This window comes from Podarcis bocagei (genome assembly GCF_964188305.1).
Source record: "Podarcis bocagei genome assembly, chromosome: 8".
NCBI lineage: Eukaryota > Metazoa > Chordata > Lepidosauria > Squamata > Lacertidae > Podarcis > Podarcis bocagei.
This window is the reverse complement of record NC_138133.1, coordinates 31,221,810-31,243,298: the sequence shown is the minus strand read 5'-3', so window position 1 is coordinate 31,243,298 and position 21,489 is coordinate 31,221,810. Positions and strand designations below refer to the sequence as shown.

Here is a 21,489-nt window from a genome sequence, read left to right as displayed (position 1 = left end):
TTGGGGTGTTCATGCTGTGAACCCTTCCAATCGCAGGCTCATGTTGCATATCTGTGTAAATAAACCATATACTGTAAAATAAGCTGCATTTAAGTAACATGTTAACGAAGTGCATATTCATTTAAAGCAGGGGTCGGCAAATTTTTTTAGCCACGGGCCTGTCCACCGTCCCCCAGACCTTGTGGCGGGTTGGAGAAGCAGCATGGGGGGGTGGAGAGCTGGAAGAAGAGGCGAGAGGGGGCAAGTAGTTCTCCTCTCCACCCTCCAGCCCCAGCCGCTCCGCTTACCTTCCCTGGGGTTGCCACCACCACTGCTGCTTCTTGTGGGTAGGCAGAACGAGCTCGTCTGCTCCGCTCTCTGGCTCTCAGGAGCACCAGGGTGGCGGCGGTGGAGGGAAGATGAGCAGCATGAAAGGGCTGGCTCCGGAGAGGGCTGCTTAAAATGGCACTCAGCCCAGGTCCCTTCCTCCTCTAGGCAGGGCGGGGAGAAGCCAGGAGGAGGGTGGGTGGGTGGAGGCGCCACCACGGTGTGCGTGAGGGAGAAGGGGGGAAATGGAATGGTACGGGGGGGGGGAATGGTGCAGCCCAAACGAACAGTATCCCCACACCGATCCATGGACAGTTTGCGGGCTGGATCTTGAAGGCAATTTGGCCTGATCCAGCCCGCAGTTTGCCAACCCCTGATTTAAATAGACAGCAGTATATTCAAGTAACCACATAAGCTTGTGTAATCTTGTAATAAATAAACATTGATTTCTTTATCATATAAAGTAACTATATCTGGCTGGCTTATATCCCACAGTTACCAGTGATATTAAATGCTGGCTGCAGTACATTTTTAGAGAGAAAAAACAAAACACTGGAGGGTGGGAAGTTGAGTTTTGTTAATAAAATAAGTAAGGGGAGGGGAACCCTCTCCTGCCACAAGGACTCAGCATGTTCAGTGCTCAAGGTCACAAAATGCTGGCTCATTGTGTATGGCGTGTCTGCGTGTGTGTAAAAAAACCAGGAGGAAGAGGGAATGGATATCCTGAACAAGAGCACTCTGCACTGCAATATTTTGTAGGGGCCACGTGTGACATCTGTAAGGCAGTGAGGCTAGATTCAAACTCAATAGGAGGCTCATTTGCATAAATTTCATTCCACAGAGGTCGAAATAGAGTCGAACTGTCTGCAAGCTGAGGACACTTCCGTCTGGCTAGATCTACTGAGAGGAAAGGCAATCTTGGAGTCTGCACTATTAAAAGCATTTTCTTTTCACACAGGGCCCACAGTATTTGTCTGCATATGTGATTGTTCTTAACAGTGTTAGAAAGCCGAAGAGAAGAAATGTAGGAAGATTACAAATTGGATAGTAAAGCAAGGTCCAGCTTCTTACCCATTTGGGATGTATTTGCCTTATATCTTTTCTTAGGGCTGCGCTCCCAGGGCTGCACATTGCCCAAACTGTGGATTATTAGCAAACAAATAAGGGCATCAGAAGTGATTCTGATTGTCAGTGGATGTGGGTTTTAATTTGTAAATCATTTCCTAATTTATATTAAGCTACAGTAGTATCTTTTGACTATTTTGCTTTCAACATAAAATAGTAAATTGTTTCCCTTCAAGCTGTTCCCTGGTACAAAAAAGGTTGTACAATAATTAATTGAAATCAGGTCAAATTTGTGGGGCAAATGGATTATAGTAGAACGATAGGTGGGTTCTTTTGTATGCGTCTAGAAGACATCTAGAATAAATGTGTTGGGGAAATTACTGTGGAATTCTCCTAGAAATTGGCTGTACCGCAATGAATTATCCCAATTCAGCTGTTAGCAGCTAATCAGACATAACCAGTGGCGGCCCGTGATGCATATATCATCCCCATTCACCTCAAAAGACTCATCCTACCACTTCAAGAAGGGCCCTAATGAGACAGGAAAATTGGCTTCCAGGTGGAGAAATCAAAATTAGAAACAGAATTGTTAGAGCCCAATGCTAAGAATTTGTCTAGAATGTATAACTTGTTGCTGAAATGGAATACACAAGATGAAACAGTTAAGTCAGCTATGATTAAGTGGGCACAGGACATTGGTCATAACATTATGTTTGCTGACTGGGAACAGTTGTGGACCACCGGTATAAAATTTACGGCATGTAATGCCTTAAAGGAAAATATTATGAAAATGATCTATAGGTGGTACATGACCCCAGTCAAGCTAGCAAAAATCTACCATTTGCCCGATAATAAGTGTTGGAAATGCAAAGAAACTGAAGGTACTTTTTATCACCTTTGGTGGACGTGCCCGAAGATTAAGGCTTTCTGGGAAATGATATATAACGAAATGAAAAAGGTGCTTAAATGTACTTTCCCTAAGAAACCAGAGGCCTTTCTCTTGGGCATTGTCGGCCAATTGGTGCCAAAGAAAGATAGAACTTTTTTTATGTATGCCACCACAGCAGCAAGAGTACTCATCGCAAAGCATTGGAAGACTCAAGATCTACCCACTCTGGAAGATTGGCAAACGAAGGTGATAGACTATATGAGACTGGCTGAAATGACTGGCAGAATCCGTGACCAGGGGAAAGAGACGGCGGAAGAAGACTGGAAGAAATTTAAAACTTATCTTAAGAAACATTGTAAAATTAATGAAAGTTAAAATGTCGAGGTTTTAGGGGGGAAAGGGGGGTTTACAGCTGTAAAAGATTAAGTAAAAGAAAAGAATAAGGGATAAATCAGATAAAACCAAGTGTTAGGATTTGCTGAAATAATTTTGGAAATTGGGATGCAGAAAGGGGAGGTTTGGGGAAGTCGACGAAGTAAGGTTTATGAAAAAACGGATATGAAATTATACATGTTTTTGTTTATTTGTTTGTATGTGTCTATAAAAATGTTTTGAAAAACCAATAAAAATTTTATTAAACAAACAAACAAACAAACAAACAAACAAACAAACAAACAAGAAGGGCCCTAATGGCATTGCAATGTATTTTCAGATCCACACTGGCAGCACAAGGGGAAGACTTCTAATGCATGCAGACTTCTCTTCCTGCACCTGGGCAAATGTGTTTCTTTCTGGATGCTCTGTTCCTTTAAAGATAATACCTAAACAGAAGCAATCAAGAGGCAGGAAGAAAAGGTACTTGGGGGGGGAGAAAGCATTTTATCTGACCTCCAAAATTACTAAACAATCAATTTCTCCTAATTTGGCATTTGCCTTAACTATCCTTAGATCTGAGTCCAGATTCTACCCTTAAATCTTGCCCACATCTACTGGTATTGTGCATTTAACTAACACCCCCACTCCCCCCAAAAGAAATCAAAATTCAGTGAGTAGTAACTAAGAAGCTGGACTATTTCAATTTTCTTTTCCTTCCTTCCTTTATTATTATTTTGATGTCATGACTTCTGGAAAATACTGTGGTAAACTTTGGAGGCAGCACCGATGTTAAATAAATTTTTATGCATACACTTTGGGATCAAGAGACAGGCTGCATAATAATATAACTAGATTACCGGTGCCATGAGACATGCAGACAGGTTGAAATAATGTCACACCATTTTGATTATTTATGTAAATTGAATATTGAGCTATCTGTGCCATTCCCCAGAAGAATGGAAAGCTTTCACAGCCTATTACAACCTGCAGCTTAACTTCTCAGGTAGCTAAAGTCCTTTTCTAGAATCAAGGATTAACACATCTTTTCTGTTGATTTGTGATTGAGATTTGAAATATGATTAGACTGGTTCTGCTTGCTGTATGAGAAATGCAAAACATTCCTTCTTTTTCTATGCTCTTACAAAAAACAAATTAATTTCTCAGCAGTGGTGGAAGTAAAATTGGTTTGGAATATTCATAGCAAATCTTTCCTGATAAATATTGCCCTCAATACTGATTTTATCTGTGTATTATTTATAATTGTTTTATATTGTTCTATGTATACTGCTTATATATTTTCAATTACACAGTTTACATTTTTTAAAGTAACATAAATGCCAAATGATCATCAACAAGTAGCTAAAACAAGTGAACTCCTGATGTTTAGCTCATTACGTTGTATTCATGTTTAAAACTCTACCTGCTGTCATTAGTTCTTTTCTTCAGCTGACCATAAGAACAATCTTACTGGCTCAGATCAAAGACCCATCAGGACCTGAGTGTGACAGCATTCTCCCCATCTGTGGTTCTCAGCAATTGGTATACAATAGAGGTAAACCATAGCCATTATAGCGAGTAATTTCTTTTCTTGATAAGCCAAATATGATTCAATCTTTTCCTAATAATCCCTCACATGGAACTTGCCTTTTCCACGGCTGAAACACTGGGTTGGTGCTATTCACTACCAACACAAGGTCTCATTCCTGGTCAGGCACCAATTTATCAGTTTTCATTTTGTCTTCGCAACTCATAGGTTTGTAAAGAGTTATACACACCCTAAAAGCAACAACTAAGGGACATGGGTGGCGCTGTGGGTTAAACCACAGAGCCTAGGACTTGCCGATCCGAAGGTCGGTGGTTCGAATCCCTGTGACGGGGTGAGCTCCCGTTGCTCGGTCCCTGCTCCTGCCAACCTAGCAGTTCAAAAGCATGTCAAAGTGCAAGTAGATGAATAGGTATCGCTCCGGCGGGAAGGTAAACGGTGTTTCCGTGTGCTGCTCTGGTTCGCCAGAAGCGGCTTTGTCATGCTGGCCACATGACCCGGAAGCTGTATGCTGGCTCCCTCGGCCAGTAAAGCGAGATGAGCGCCGCAACCCCAGAGTCGGTCACGACTGGACCTAATGGTCAGGGGTCCCTTTACCTTTACCTCTAAAAGCAGCAACCAGTTTTGTCTACATTGATATCAAGTTCTCTTTCTCATACAGTCTCCTTTCAGTTAACCAGAGCTGGCTTTGAATTCCTGAAGTTCTAAAGAGTTTATTTAAAATCAGGTCAGCCTGTTAAGGAACAAGTTGGTTTACAACAAAGCAATCCTTATACAAACAAAGCATATTTAAGTTTCTCTGTCTAGACCAGCCTTTGATATCCTGGTGCCCTTCAGACAGCTCTGCTGGAGCTGATAGAAGTTATAGTCTGAAACATACTGAGGCTATAATACTATACCCTGCTGCTGTAATCCTATATATACTTGGGAGTAAACCCTGTATATCTAAATGGGACTTCTTAGGAGACACACATTGGATTGCACTGTAACTGTGTTAAAATAAGGTAAAACCATGAGAAAATTACCACCCTTATTCACAGCCCTATATGCACTCAGATATGCACAGAGATCTTTTCCATGCATGGGCAAAGGCATATACATACACACATATGTGCTTCCTCCATTGAACTGAATCAAACTCATAGAACTGCAGATCCAAATTTACTGTTTATTTGAGTTCTTAGCATAATCACACATTAATCCTACAATACTTCTCATTTATATGCTAAATGTGGGGGAACTGCAGAGAAATATTAAACATGATTCTATTTTTACTGCCTTTGCAAAGTATCAGAATCTACTGATATTTACCAGAAGCTTCTGAAGATGGGGTTTTCCTGAAAAGTTCTGTTAGCTCCAGCTTTTATAAGACAGCTGTTATATTATGGCAAAAGTATACAGTGTGCTGTTGCCATCTAGAGTTGGTTTAGGGTATTTTTAAAAAAGAATCTTGATAACTCCCCTATTTTTAAATATCTCAGCTAACATAGAATCATAGAGTTGGAAGGGACCCCGAGGGTCATCTTTCCTATTAATTCAGACTAATATTATTAATTGGCATTTTATAATGGGAAAATGCTTTTGACTTTTGCCCAATACAGATTACAAAGCTTTTTTAAAAAAATAACAATACTACCAACACAAAGTATGAAGGCAGACACGAAGTACAATACGATTGCATCTTATGCACATTTAACTTGCACGATTTCAACCATATGCAGTTGAAGTTATGCTGGCTGAAATTGGGCAAGTTAAATCCAGTCAAGGTGGAGAACTTAAAAGTTATCCATGCAGTGGGTCCACTTGGGTTCTTGTGAGCATCCCAGAGTGAAACTTGCTTGGCACATGGGCTTCGGGGAGTACAGTGGACTCTCTCTTCCCTCCTCTATGCTATTTTTGTGTATATGTTGAACCCGTGATGGGGTGAGCTCCCATTGCTTGGTCCCTGCTTCTGCCCACCTAGCAGTTTGAAAGCATGTCAAGTGCAAGTATATAAATAGGTACCTCTCCGGCGGGAAGGTAAATGGCATTTCCGTGCGCTGCTCTGGTTTGCCAGAAGCGGCTTAGTCATGCTGGCCACATGACCCAGAAGCTGTATGCGGACAAATGCCAGCTCCCTCGGCCAGTAAAGTGAGATGAGCGCCACAACCCCAGAGTCGTCCGCGACTGGACCTAATGGTCAGGGGTCCCTTTACCTTTACCTTTAGGAGCAGAACCCTTGCATAAGATGCGGTTGTGCTGTATTCAAATGATTACACCAGCAAGTCAAACCTCCTTGCCCAATTGTAGTTTGGATTAAGGTCTCTAATTACTTTACTCCAGTCCTGATCATATGCTTGGTTGGTTTTTTGTTTTTATTACAAAATGTGTTTATAGTACCCACTTCTTTATAAATTAAATGTTAATCCGCCCACATACAGTCTCTGTTTCCAAAACCACCTACGTAGTCAGCAGTCAGTGCTTCTCCTTTAAAACTCTCACATCACCCACTCACTTAAGCAGAATTTCGCTAACAGTGTCATTGGTCATAAACTGTAACTGTTGTTATTCACTGCTGTTGTTCAGTTTTTCTGTCCAGTGGGTGGGTAACTCTGTCACCGTACATACCAGTAGGTACATAGGCCAAACTCAGTCACTGAAATATCCTGCACATTTTTATCATACCCTCCAACATCCTGAGAAGGCAAATCGGGACATGACCTCCCCGCCCCCACCATTCTGCCGCCACTGCCACCCTGCACCATCCCTCTGCCACCTCACCCCCCCCCCCCCGCACTATCCCACCACTGGCTGCCCTTATGCACCACCATCGCTGCCTCCCCACACACCATCCTGTTGCCAGCTGCCCTTACACGCTGCCGCTGCCTCCCCCTATACCAAAATAGTCCAAAATACATGGAAGGCATGTATTGGCTATCCCTGTCCCAGAACTTTTAAGTATGTCATATGGTCAGGTCCTTTGAGGGTGTGCTTTTTAAAAAAGCGTTTAAACTGTGTTTTGAGTTTTTAATAGTTTCTGTAGTTTTCTATTGTATTTTAATTATTGTTCAGTGGTACCTCAGGTTACATACGCTTCAGGTTACATACGCTTCAGGTTACATACGCTTCAGGTTACAGACTCCACTAACCCAGAAATATTACCTCGGGTTAAGAACTTTGCTTCAGGATGAGAACAGAAATTGTGCTCCAGTGGCGTGGCAGCAGCAGGAGGCCCCATTAGCTAAAGTGGTGCTTCAGGTTAAGAACAGTTTCAGGTTAAGAACAGACCTCCGGAACGAATTAAGTACTAAACCCGAGGTACCAATGTATTTGGTTTTTATTAAGTTGCCCAGAGACCTTATGTTACAGAGTATCTATATAAATGCAGAAGAAAGAAGGAAAGAAAGAGAAAACTGACATTTAAGGAACATTTATAAAGCAACTCATTCCACACCTAAAAGTAAGCTCTCTTGAATTGATTGGGCTTATTCCCAAGTAGGTCTAAGATTGCAGCTCTAGTATTCAACCACATATACATGCTATTAACTCAATGTATTTATAAGTCTCTAGCTACCCATTCCCCTTCTTATTTAAACTGCTATCTGCCCTTAAAGGTGAGATTGTAGCAAATAGTAAGCTAGAGGATGTTGGGGAGAAAACAGCATGAGCAAAGAGCTTGAACTGAATGCCACCCCAGCAGCTATTTCTAAATGGAAAACAAACTTAGTCTAGTCCTAGTCTTTATAATTACTAACTCAATTAGGGATCAAAGCTGGCCTTGTTTTTGAAATAAGTGATTTTGGGCTATGGGAATCACTAATCAATCATGCGTGTATGTACTTCTATCTGGAAAGTACAGTCTAAACATTACCCAGAGGGGAAAACCCACTTGTGGAAATTTTTCAGAGTTAGATGACCTCATCACATCAGCCAAATGACTTTCATTTCCCTTTTCCTGCATTGTTTGTTGCCCTGATGATATTTCATGCAAGAAGTGCTCCATTCATTCAAAGAGAATATATAGTGATTATACTTGCAATTGGTTTTGAGGAAAAACAGAAGGGCATCCGAAGAAGGTTTTGAAATGTAAATGCCTTGGTGGATAGGGTTTTGCTATAATGACATCATGTAGCGACAGTCCATGCTACAAAGACGTTTCTGCACAAGCAGTTTGAGTGTTTACAAAAAAGGGATTGAATCGTGACATGAAATGACAGAATAATAAAGACACACACACAAAAATCTGTGTAGATTTTCTAACAATATAAGAGCGCAGATGATGAAACATCTCAAGGTCAAACTAGGTATTTGTGTGGTGAATTGCAGCATGTGGAGTGGGGTTGTCAGGAGTGCAGGTGGCGAGGGGAGCTTTAAATCTCCCCTCCTCAAGCCGAGCCAGATTTAGGGCAGCGTGGCTGGTTTCCCCGCACTGGGTGCTGAGCCAAGAGGGCACTGCAGGGCACCATGACTATGACGTAGCGCATGCACAAAATGGGAGGGGGAGGGGCTGAATTTTGGCCTCGCACAGGGTGCCGCTGAAATTTGAAATACCAGATCAAGCACTGTGGTTCCAATTACCCCAGTGGCCGAAACTAAGGGGAAAACACATGGGACTTCCCCCTACAGCCAGAGACCTTCAAGACTTCCTTAGCTGGAGTGTAGGAGAGGGGGGATCCCCAACCATCTGTTTCCTGAGTTGACTGCACACAGTTATAGGCATAATCTCTTTCACTTCTTTTCACTTACCATCTCCTGAAAAGAGTAGATAGATCTCAGCTACTGTGTGCCCATGGCATCCATATATTGCTATCAGCTTGTCTTCCTAAGTCAAGGTAAATATATATATTATTTTTTCTAATTTTCGTCACCCCATGACTTCAAGGTCTGTTTTTGCTTCAAGATCCTGCTACAGCTGATCATCTGAGTGGCGTCCCCATAAATAGCCTGTCTTTGTGTTTCCCCTCCTGTAGTCTGGCATGTGGTTCATGGGGTTGCTGATGCTGCGGAACAGGTTGTGGCAACGTGCGGTGAAGATGTGTCGCTCCCTTGTAAATATTTTCAGGATATACAAGTCTCAAAAGGGGCAGTCTCCTGGTATAAGGTAAGTACCTGTTACTTTCATTCCCCTTAGATTTCCCATCTGTATCTGCATTTTATTTAATCTGTAAGTGTGGTTAAAAAACGTTGGTGGAGACATTTGTATGGATGTTGTGATAGGTGAATCAGATCTATCATGAACATTATTCAGCTGTTTCTTTGAATTCATGTGAGCAAAAAAGGAAGAGTGTGAGGAGTGGGCATGCAATCACTGCCCCAACATCTCTGTTTAAGCTGGCTTGATTTCAAACTACTGCATTGAGAGGGAAGGTCTGAAGGGAGATTTTCAGTATGTTTGGCTGAGCATGCTTAGAATGCTTTTTCAGGGTTACCAGGGTTATGAGAATTCTTGGCATGACAACCCAAACACACTCAGAATCTCACTTCAGATCTTCCTCCTCAATGTGGGGAATAATAATAATAATAATAATAATAATAATAATAATAATAATAATAATAATAATAATAATAATATATTTATACCCTGCCCATCTGGCTGGGTTTCCCCAGCCACTCTGGGCAGCTTCCAACAAAAGATAAAAAATACGTTAAAACATCAGTCATTTAAAAACTTCCCTAAACAGGGCTGCCTTCAGATGTCTTCTAAACATCAGATCGTTATTTCTTTGACATCTGATGGGAGGGCGTTCCACCAGGCGGGTGCCACTACTGAGAAAGCCCTCTGCCTGGTTCCCTGTAACAGATACACAAACGCCGATTGCGTTCACTTCAGGATGTGAATGGGGCTCCAGAACGGATCCCGTTCGTATCCAGAGGTACCACAGTGCTGGGCCAAGGCCATTTAGGGCTTTAAAGGTCAGCACCAACAATTTGAATTGTGCTCGGAAATGTACTGGGGTTGCGTGTGTGCTCCTACACCCTCCCCAATTTTAGCACAAATGTGTTTGCTCCAAGTGCCTGAAGAAGGTCATGAATAACAGCAAAAATTATTGTGGAAGTTGGAGAACGTCTTGTTGCTATCACAGGAATTGTTGCTAATTATAGCAATGATTTCCCAGTTCACATGTTGTCAGGGGCAGCCCATCTCGTTTCACCACTTGAGGTAAAACGGGAAGGTGCCACCTGCCACCCCCTCCCCCGAATGCTGGCTTACCAGGGTTGGTTGGCAGTGGCTGGTGGCGCAATCTTACTGGAAGCTGCTGCCGCCACCACTTCCTGGGTGCGGTGGGTGTGGCACCCATGAGGGTACCGCCCAGTGGGATTCTGCTACTGAGACAGCTCCCTCTGTCTAACTTGTGTTCTCGTTTGAGAACATATGAGTACAGAGTGCTGTGAAAGAAAACATTTAATGTAAATTGCTCTTGAGATTCTAACATTCTGGGCAGAGAAGGCCAAGTTCAAGCATGTTAAACCATAGTTTAGCCTGAAAAAGCAGGAATGACTCTTGGGAAGCCTTGGGCTCATGCCCTCCCTCCACCCCTTTTCCTGTGTGGCCAAAAGAATGAGACTGGAAATTTTTGCTTCCGCTTTTGCTTAACTCTGGGTAGTAGTGCCTTCCAGACCACAGTTACCACAGCGCATTCAAACCACAGTTACCAAAGCTGGTTCCCTTTAAGTTCAACCACAGTTATGGGCCTGGATGTAATGGTGAACTGTGCTTAAGTGAAATGGAAGCTGAAGCTTTCGAATTTCTGGCTGTGCCAGAGATGAAAGGAATGGGCAGGGCAGGGCAGGGCAGGGCATGAGCCCAAGATTCACTGTGGCTCATTTCTGCTCATTTGTATACAACTTAACTACAGCGCTTAACTATAGTTTAGCATGACATGCAAAACCAGCTCACATGTCATTTCTGCATTTTGTAGTGTGCTGTAATCCAGTAGCCACCAATTAAATCTTAAACAATTAATAGCAGTTGTAGAAGTTCAGAATCATTCAAGTTTCAGTGCTCTGCAATGCCTCTTCCTTTCTTTTGCATAACTGACATTTATTATTATCACTGACAACATTTCGGACAAGCAGTGTGAAGATGACAGAGCACAGCTAGGCAACCGAATTGTAGAATTAATCACTTAAAAAAAAATCTATTGAGGGCCTAATCAATAAACAGTATATAAAGCCCTCATGGGGCCAATTAAACAGTAATTCCAACAAATGGTATGACATTTTGGAATGTAAAGTTCAAACAGCTCTCAGGTTAGATCTTTAGCACAGTGTCATGTTGAACTGTGTAGTAAATGCAAACAATTAACCTCTGACTTCTGCTGCCCCAAAAATTATGATGAGGATGTGACTGTGCGGTGTGAATTTCTGTTTTTGTGAAGAATTAATGATCAGATTATTCAGCCAACAGGGGGTGATAAGCATCCTCAGGTCATCTTACCACCCCCACCAGCTACTGAAATCAGGATTTCAATTCTAGTCTTGAAACTAATTTGAAAAATAATAACGACGAAGTGCAAAGGAATGTAAATTCTACCATGTCTCTCTCAAGTATAGTAAATCAGAATTGTGCACGCAACTATATCTATGAAGGGCTTAGAAAAAGACAATATATAACTATTTGTTTCACTTCACATTCTCATGCAACTCATCCAGGGTACATTCATACTTACAGTTCATTATTAGCATAACCCCTCCAAACACCCCCCCCCCACATTCTGAAGCCAAATGATCTGAAATTCTGCACTGAAATCCTGTTATGTAAATAAAAACATTGCAAAAGCACAAGTCTAGGCAATTTTCATGTTGGCTTTGAAGAAAGGCAGTGTTTTGTTGTCATGCAATAAGGCTATTTGAAATGCAGTGTATATTCATTGAATTTGCTATCAAATGGCTTGGCTTTCTTTTTTGTTTTTAACTTTCCAGCCCATTTCCCCAACTATAACAAAGTAAAGCGTGCGCTCATTCATTACATTGTGTTAGAATGGAGACTAGTATGTAGAAATTCATTCACTGCATGCCATTTCTTGTCAGCAGCATTTTTATTCTGTGCCACTATTGCCATGCATTTATTCTCAGTGCAGTTGTTTCAGCTGATGCCTAGAGGCTCATTCCACTTGGAAGTTGAGCTATGTTTTCAGCCTCTGCCTGGCTATAACTCAAAGCAGCATTTTGAAACTGCTGTCCCCTATTCCCCCCCCCCTAAACGATCCATTTAGGATACAACCCCCAGAGATCCTGCCTCTATGTTTTGTAGCATACACAATTTACTGGGGGTTTTTTTGGTAAAATTTTTGTATGTTCTTCATTATTTATTTGTGGGTGCCATTCCTATTTTATATAGGCAAAAGGTTATCTGGGATTTCTTCCCCGACCACTAGAAATCTTTCTGGACTGATCTATGCCTACAACTGAAGGAGGGTTAGTTGGTTCTTTAGTCAGTAATGTTGTGTAATGTACAGTGACTGAGTATGAAATGAGAGTGTCTGATAGTGAGGTGTGTTGCCATGGCCCTAACCTCCAAGCAGCGGCATCAATGTCATAGGCCAGGACAGTGCAAAGGCAGGGCATGGTGTGTCCATTTAGTGCTGCCGCTGATGTGCCAGAAGCATCCTATCTGAACTGCCATACCTTTCCTGCACCTTTCTAGTCTGTGGCAGTGACATTGCTGCCAGGAAGCCAGGTCTGCAGCACTGCCCTCCCTGCCAGCTGCTCCCGGCATGGAGACACTGCATTTCATGCGAAGTTTAGATTTTAATTATTATTTTTAAAACCAATGGTTGACTACAGTTTGCATAGTTCAAAAAGTAACAACAACAACAACACCTCTCGATCCAGAAGCAGCTTGGTTTAATTCTCCTAAGAAATTTTAGGGTTTTAGTTTTGCAGTTCATTTACCAGCAATTAATTAAAGAATTTCCCTGCTAAACCCAAGTGAAGATCAATCTTTCTATCAAATCAGCAATTTGCCACTAGATGTCTCCACAGGCAAAATGTTATTTCTCACGTGCTCACGAAGGAATTAGTGATGGGCAAATAAATCCCATTAGAAATTGTCATTAGCCAAGTTATGAATCTCATGTTACAAACTTAGATGAAAGCTATCCTTTATTTTGAGATTTTGAAATATCCATCATGTTGGTATTTTTTTGCATGCACATTACCAAAAAGTGCTCCCCCCCCCCTCTCTCTCTCTATATATAAAAGCTCATGCATCACAACATTATGTGTCACAGTGCATCCTTGCATGGTGGCTGTTTTCATATGTGCTTTGTTTACTACAGTGGTACCTTGGTTCTCAAACCTAATCCGTTCCAGGAGTCCGTTCGACTCCCGAAACTGTTCGAAAACCAAGGTGCAGATTCCGATTGGCTGCAGGAGGTTTCTGCACTCAAGCAGAAGCTGCGTCAGACATTCAGCTTCTGAAAAACGTTCACAAACCAGAACACTTACTTTCGGGTTTGCAGCGTTCAGGAGCCAAAACGTATGAGTACCAAGGTGTTTGAGAACCAAGGTACGACTGTGTAGTCAAACACCATGAAGGCAGAGAGAAGTTGAGATGCAAGCTGAACAAGCATCAGAATGAGCAGAAGCACCAACAGACACAATGCCTATTTGTTACAGCAGGACTCCTGTTTCTTGGCATCAATCTGTCTCGAGAGACACTGGAGTGCGCCTCCAGGGGTGAAGTCAATCTGCTGTGTTTGCAGCACCAAAGTGACTTCGCCGGGGCGCAAGCCTGGGCAGTGTGAATGGAGGTCCTGGGCTGCCCAGAATACAAGACCCCCTCTCAGCCTCGCTGATGTGCTCCAAAGGAAAGCAGAGCAATATGTTTGGCACCAGCTTGGCTGCAGAAATTGTTGGAAGGAGGTGTGCAACCATCCAACCATCTTAGGGACTCTGCTCCTGATTTGTGTAATGTTTACTCCTTTGCCATTTCTTCTCCCGAAGATATTCCACAAGGCAGTGGAAGTTTAGGACCAGAATTTTCCTTCTCCTAGATGGGATACCTTCCCTGATTGATGAGCCCCATCTGCCCCTGGGAGGGGTAGTACCTGTGGTGGGGGGCACGCTGTGCTCCTTCTGGAGTAGTTGTCCACCTGGGGTCCGTACCCTACACTAAGCTCTTACCTGTGACTTCCTAGAAGTTGCCAGCATACGACAATGAGCATGCCCTGGGAACGGAAGACTCCTGCTGCTGTTCCTATAAACCAGAGGTTGCTGGACTACAAGTCCCATCATACCATACCATTAGCCATGCAGGCTGGGGGCTGATGGGAGTCAATCAACCTTCTGGAGGGCACCATTTTGGCTTCCCTGCTTTCTAAATGCTTTAAGCAGAAACATTCTATGTGCAATGGGACTTTTTCAATTTCTTTGGGAAGGAAAGGGTTACAGTAGCCAACGTCTGAGAATGCACAGAAACTGGCAGAATTTGAATGCTTAATCATGCTGGCTGCACAGGCAAATAAAACATAAATTTAACTTGAAATCAATCTTGGTTTGAATTATGAAGATACTAGATTTCACTGAAACAAAACCAGGGCTTTTTATACAGTTGGGAAGTATGACTCTTGCAGGTTTGAATTATGAACTAACTAATTTTGAGTTTTGGCATTCACGAGAAGTTGTGTGTATAGCAAAGAAGAACATTGTGATTGAAATGTATTCAAAAGGGCAGTAAGGGAGCTTATCCAAACTGTAAAACATTTGCAAGAATTCAGAATGAGATCATTTAGACAGACATTTCAGCATTTAAATGTATAATGCATTTCTTCAATAAATTAGGGTGTATTGGGGATGAGTTTCCTGCCCCCTTTAGTCTAGATGTATCATCTACTTGAACAGTTCATATTGATAAGTGGAAATAAATGATGACTTCCCATCTGCTTTCCTCAACGAAATTAATATGAGCAGTTCTCTTAGACTGCTATACACCCAGTCATCTCATGGGAGCTAAGCAGTGGGCATCTTCATCATGGACAAGTAAACTTGCCCACTGGGCAAATGAGGTTTGTCTCAGCACCACTATGCTTAGAAATTTAATCACCAATGTTTCTTAGCTTTCTGCTATTTCCAGTTGTGTGCTCCCATTCTACAGGAGTGTTAGGTTGCTAGGCAACTGTAGGAGAAATTCCCTAACATCTAGAAGGAGGAGAGCAGGAACTCTCATATGCTCCCAGTAAGTCCCAAGGGAGTCACTACTCCATGGCTTCTAAGTCTCTTTCCCAATGCCAAATGGGCACTTGCCCTAGAGATTCCTTGCATGACCCTTTCCTGCAAGCTCTTGTTTTCTGAATGGAGGAGCATGCGGAGGAAGGGATGGGGTGCAATTCTTTTGCTCTCCTATTAGTACCATAGTTGTCAGTGGAAATAAAAGAAGCACCAGTTTGTCACTGCTCTGCTCCTTCCAGAAAATAAAATGGACCTCTCCCTTTAAAAAAGTGATTCTGTCCTTCAGCTGCTCATGTTCTTCAACAGAACTGACCCTATAAAGCAGAACCATAAAAGTGTGACATACTGCTACCCTGTATTTGCTTAGGACTGGTGTATATGTACATTCTGGTTGGTTGGCAGCATACCACCCACTCATATGTTGTTGTTTTGCAGACTGATGAAATTGGTGAAGAATGGACAGATCTGCAATATAATACAGAACATAAATATTCAAGAGATCTTAACGACTCCTCAGAGGTCTCTAACAGCACCTGGCATTATCTGAAGATTAAAAATACTACAAGTCTTAGCAGTGGGACATATGCATGCATCATAAGATCACCAGTCAAAAAAGTTAACCAAACTAGTACAGTTACATTAAAAGTAACAGGTACAGTATGATGGACTGTTTTTTAACTTCTATTGCACACAAATCACTCAAGGTTCCATAAATTAACTATCTATTTTGCCTTCCAGACTGTCCTGAAGATGCAAAATTTCAAAAATACAGAACAGAACTTGTGATGTTGTGCTCTCTTGGGTTTTTCTACTTGCTGCTCATCTTCTTTGCTTGTGTAAGTACTTTCAGATTGTTTCCAACATCCCCTTTGGGCCCCATTTCAGATGCAGTCATCAGTGTTGTCACGAGGGGAAGTGTGAGTGGGACTGTGTCATAAGAGCTTTGTGGTTTGCGTGATGCAGTTTAGGGCTGCCCTGCAACATGCACAGGCCATGCTCTCCCACACACCCAACTCATAACAGTTTTATTCTTACTTGACGGGAAAATACAAGTGCAAATTGTATCATTGTGAATGCTGTGTGGATTATGGCTGTAATAGAAGAAGAAGAAGAGTTTGGATTTGATATCCCGCTTTATCACTACCCAAAGGAGTCTCAAAGTGGCTAACATTCTCCTTTCCCTTCCTCCCCCACAACAAAAACTCTGTGAGGTGAGTGAGGCTGAGAGACTTCAGAGAAGTGTGACTGGCCCAAGGTCACCCAGCAGCTGCATGTGGAGGAGCGGAGACGCAAACCCGGTTCACCAGATTACAAGCCTACTGCTCTTAACCACTACATCACAGTGTCACAGGCACCTGATGGATGGGGCCAGTGTGTCACTGTGGCAACTAACACAGGTCTATCCTCTAACATCAAGTCAGGAGAGATGTGCAGCTAGAGAAGGCACAAGGCTGATGACTTGGAGCCATACAAACAGTCAGTTAGTCCAGTAAGGAGAGGCTGTCTGAGCTGCAACCTTTACTCTGACAGAGAGGAACTAGACCAATCAGCAGCTCTGTAGGGCCAAGCAGGATACGATTGGTTCCCTGTATCACCTGACGCCCTGGTTCCATACCCATTGTTGGATTATATTCTGTTTATATTGGTAGATAATATTACACAAAAGAGAAATGACGAAGACAGTATCTTACTGTCTTGGAACTACAGCTTTTCAGAACTCCACTTATAACCTATTATTCATTTATAAATTGATGATTTGTTACCTCTGAGCTAGGGCTCTCTACTAGTCAAAAATAAACTTGCTGTAAGGTTCATTAGAAAACAGTAATTCATATACAATACTTTTTCATTATCATGACCCCATTTTGAAGCCCTGGAGGGCTAATACCAGTCACTTTAGACAATACTGTGTTAAATGGACCAATGGTTTGACTCACAATAAGGTGGCTTCCTATGTTCACTGAAATAAATGTTTTCTGGTGACTGTGGTGAGAGGATAATATAGTTTGGCTAAAAGATGCCTTTCATACACATTTGGAGGAGCAGCTGAAGTTGCTTTTGCTTTGTTTTGGATACTCACAAGACTTTGGCAGTAATTTGTGCTGAGGTGCTAATCTTGAAGGAAGTTGCTAAATTGAAAACAGAGGAAGAAGCAGAAGATTGATCTCTTTGGCTCTCTATTGTGAAAATTGCTAAAATCAATAACAAGGCCTTGTTGTTTCTCCACATATAAAAATTATAAATTCCCTTTGCTGCTGAAGCTTTGTGGGTATTTTGGTGTGCTGTTTTTTAAGCAGAACCTTATGCTGCAGATGACCATTTCAATGAAAAAATTAATGTGACATATTCCCTGTATGGGAATAGAGGCTCACAGACACTAAATCAGTTTTCATTAATGTTTAATATTGCCTAAATCTCAAAAAGGAAATGTTTTACTGTTTAATATACCCATTGCTATTTCTGTCTGTTGACCTTCCGATGAATTTAAAGGTACAAATGTTTATGGCGTAAGTTGGAACTAGATATTGATACTGTTTCAGAACTGAAGCAAGACTTTGAATCTCATAATGGTATATCTGCAGTCACATTTCAGACACCCCTGTTGAAGGGGTTGCAATATATTTCAAATAAAGAAGAGGTAAGTGTTTGGGACAACTGGAAAAATAAAGGAATGAGAATCAAAAAGCGAGAATCTGATAAGGTTTATCAGTTTATGACTAGTGTGAAGGGCAAAGAAGAATTGCTTTATCTAACTCAGATCACTCATTACAACTGACTGACAGGACAAAGAAGAGGAAGTATGTGTTTATACAACACATAATTCACTTTTGGAATTTGCTACCATAACAGATCACACTTCCACTCTTGAAGACTACTGTTCCGTGAAAATGAAATGAAACTGTTTTTTTTTAAAAAATGCAAGTTTCAATGGGGGGAAATGAATGAAAAGGTATTCTGGGATTTTATTGCTAGATTCTTAACACTGTAAGACTATAGTTAAATATGCATTTTCCCTACAATTCTTATAAATGCTCATTTCAGCAATTCTTTCTTTCCTAGATATGCCTAAAGAAGGATGGATCTTCAGGTTATCAAAAGGCCAGAGAAAAACACATAGACAACAGTCGTTACCTCGTCAGTATCTGTTGAAAGGATGGCTTCCAGTGCCCAATATGGAACAGCACCAGCAAAGATAAACTTCTTCAAGGTTCTGTCCTCGCTGATTTTGTTGAGCGCACTGGGGGTTCGTCAACAGTCATTACTGCAAGACTATTGGGTAGTGTGGACATTTAATGCACTGTTTCACCAGAGTATTCGGAATGTTTTTAAATTGCTCACTCCAGCTGGGGAAGTTTTCAGAGAACATAGTTTCATTCACAGTTTCATTCACTACAATATGAACTTTTAGCATCAGCCATACCATTGTCACGGAAGATTATAAGCCTAATATTGGCATCCCGTCTTGTTTATGTATCTTAATCTCTTTTGAGTCTTTGTTCTTAATATGCAAAAATGTGCTATGGACTAGGCTTGGCCCCTTAACCTGGCACATAAATTATTGATTGAACCAGCTCTTTCAATAGCCACAGCTATTGCAATATATATTTTAAGAGAATAAAGCGTCTTCAAGTGATCGAACAGCCAAATGAGAGGAAACATCACTGGAACCTCTGTCTCAACTGTAGAGCTGATAGTCTGCATTTACATGTATATCTACTGAAAATTATAGAGTGCACAGAAATGATTTCTTAGACGAATCTTCATTTAAAGAGAGGGTATCTGAGTATTACTATTTTTATTTTATTTATTACATTTGCATACTGCCCTTCATCTGAAGACCACAGGGTGGTTCAGAACATAAAAAACCAAAATACACAATAAAACAAAGGCAAACCAATAACCCCCCTGCCACAAACACATTTAAAAGACCACAGAACGTTATTCAGCCAGAGGCCTGGTTATAGAGGAATGTTTTCGCCTAAAGATATGTAATGAAGGCGCCAGGAGAGCCTCGCTAGGGAGAGCATTCCACAAACAGGGAGCCACTGCAGAAAAGGCCCATTCTCATGTTGCCACCCTCCAGACCTCTTGTGGAGGAGGCATATGAAGAAGGCCCTTGGATGATGGTTGCAGGGTCCAGGTCGGTTCATATGGGGAGAGACAGTCCTTGAGGTATTGTGGTCCTGAGCCGTTTAAGGCTTTATAGATCCAAACCAGCACCGGTGTAGTCAGGCCAGGATCAGTGTAATATACTCAAACTGTCTTGCCCTGGTGAGTAACCTGGCCACTAAATTCTGCAGCAGCTGAAGCTTCTGAGCCATCTTCAAAGGCAACTGCACATAGAGTTGCAGTAATCTGACCTAGAGGTTAGCAAAGCATAGGCAACAGAAATTAGACTACCCTGTCCAAATAGGGACACAGCTGGGCCACCAGCCGAAGCTGATGGAAGGCAGTCCATGCCACCGAGGCCACCTGAGCCTCAAGCAACAGCAAAGGATTCAGGAGTACCGCTAAACTATTCACTCCACTGGGGACACCTCTACATAATGAAGAGAGTGTAGCTTTCAAATAGCCACGCACCACTCCCAATTTTTTTAAAAAATATATATTCTGGATCTCTCATTCATGCATCTGAAGAGTTATTTAGTCCACACATATACTGTTGTGAGCATGACAGAACGGAAAGCATTAAAATGTTGTGCCTATTTGATTGAAGGTTTTAAATCTTCACCAACTGGGAGCAGTATTAAAATTTTGTAAAAATCCCCTGGTACTTAAACAATTCCCTCCAGAAATCCTGTCTTTTTAGAAACTCTGAAAATATCTGTTTATTCAATCCATCACTGTAAACAGCAGATGATTTTCTTTTTTCCGTTTCCAAATATCATATGGAAGCAATTGCAAAGAATGTAAATGTGAACAACAAGGGACAAAGCAGAATTTCAAATATGCCCTATTGACTATTTGGAGAGACCATGGTTCAGAAATGCAACTCATAATAGATGTTGCTAGGGAAAAAATGTGTAAGCTGCAATGGGAACTTGTTGAAGGGTGGGGTATAAATCTCTGAACTTAACAAAAATAATCATATGGTGGCTCCAGTCCTTCCTGGAGGATCAATCCAAGAAGGTGGTGATGGGGAAGTTCTGTTATGCTCCATGGTTACTGGCTTATGGGGGAATAATTCTTTTTAACATCTGTAAAACTGCAGAGGGAGATCATCTGGAAGACTGGGCTATGATAATACTAATATGGGGATTACATTTGGTTCTACCTCTCTTTTCCATCTTCAAAAGGCAGGAGGCTGTGGGACTTTTGAACTGGTTTTAGGGTGGATAAGGGTGAACAAGCTGAAACCAATCAGATAAAGCCATGGACTGGGAAATCAGCCCAAGTGGATAGAGGTGTGCACTTGGTCATGGATGAGGCTGTACTGTTTCTGTTCCAAGCTCACAGCTTTGTGGTTCTCCAGGAGAGCACAATCTATGGAAGTGCAGGTGGCATTGAAGGCTAGCAGTGCCGTCTATCAACTTAGGCTGCTACTCCATCTGTCAGACCTAGCCATGCGCTTGTTACATCTAGGCTAGACAACTGTGATGCTCTCTGTGTGCGGCTGCCTTTGAAGATGGTTTGGAAACTTACGTGGGTATAAAGAAATTTAGTTGGTGGGGTGGCGGCCAATCAGTTATGGAATTCACTCCTCACTGAACTACACCTGGCCTCTTCTGTGCAAGGCTCTAACGGAACTTTAAAAAGCTCAAGTATCCTAGCTAGGTTTCCCATACCTGGGCCCAACTTTCTTGCCACTGTGCCACCTGTTCTCCACTGAAAAACTGTTTCCTCCAAAAGGTCACCAGAGTTCTGTTACAACTAAACATTCCATGTGATGTGTGTGTATGCTCCAACTAACTACCGTGTTCCCGTCATTCATTGGAGCTGTGGTAAGAATTATCCGCATGTCTAAATCTGCATTACGAAAAAAGCTTTTAAAATATGAGACAATCCTTAAAACACGCAACATCTGGCAAACTGTGTGCTAGCTAGGAATTGAGGAATTTGACCTTTAATATGCTTTTCATGTATGAGTATCCCTAAGGTTTATACTGAACTATATAGATTATATATTAAAGATTTGCAACTTCTTGATAACCTGTAAGTC

At 41.8% G+C, this 21,489-nt stretch overlaps 1 protein-coding gene across 5 annotated transcripts in view; it reads left to right on the top strand.

Annotated features, from left to right (window-relative positions):
• The window catches only part of CD83 (CD83 molecule), a 26,918-nt gene extending 5,429 nt beyond the window's left edge, over positions 1-21,489 (top strand). For 2 of the 5 annotated variants that reach the window (XM_081206622.1, XM_081206621.1), the window contains exons 2-7: positions 2,973-3,115; positions 4,069-4,187; positions 9,128-9,258; positions 15,765-15,981; positions 16,068-16,165; positions 18,390-21,489. In XM_081206622.1, the coding sequence (XP_081062748.1) occupies positions 3,006-3,115; positions 4,069-4,187; positions 9,128-9,258; positions 15,765-15,981; positions 16,068-16,165; positions 18,390-18,479 (765 nt within the window). In that variant the 5' untranslated portion in view covers positions 2,973-3,005 and the 3' untranslated portion in view covers positions 18,480-21,489. Of the gene's footprint in view, positions 1-562; positions 1,364-2,941; positions 3,116-4,068; positions 4,188-7,502; positions 8,990-9,127; positions 9,259-15,764; positions 15,982-16,067; positions 16,166-18,389 lie in introns of those variants that run through there. The other 3 variants (XM_081206620.1, XM_081206623.1, XM_081206619.1) reach the window with 3 other exon arrangements.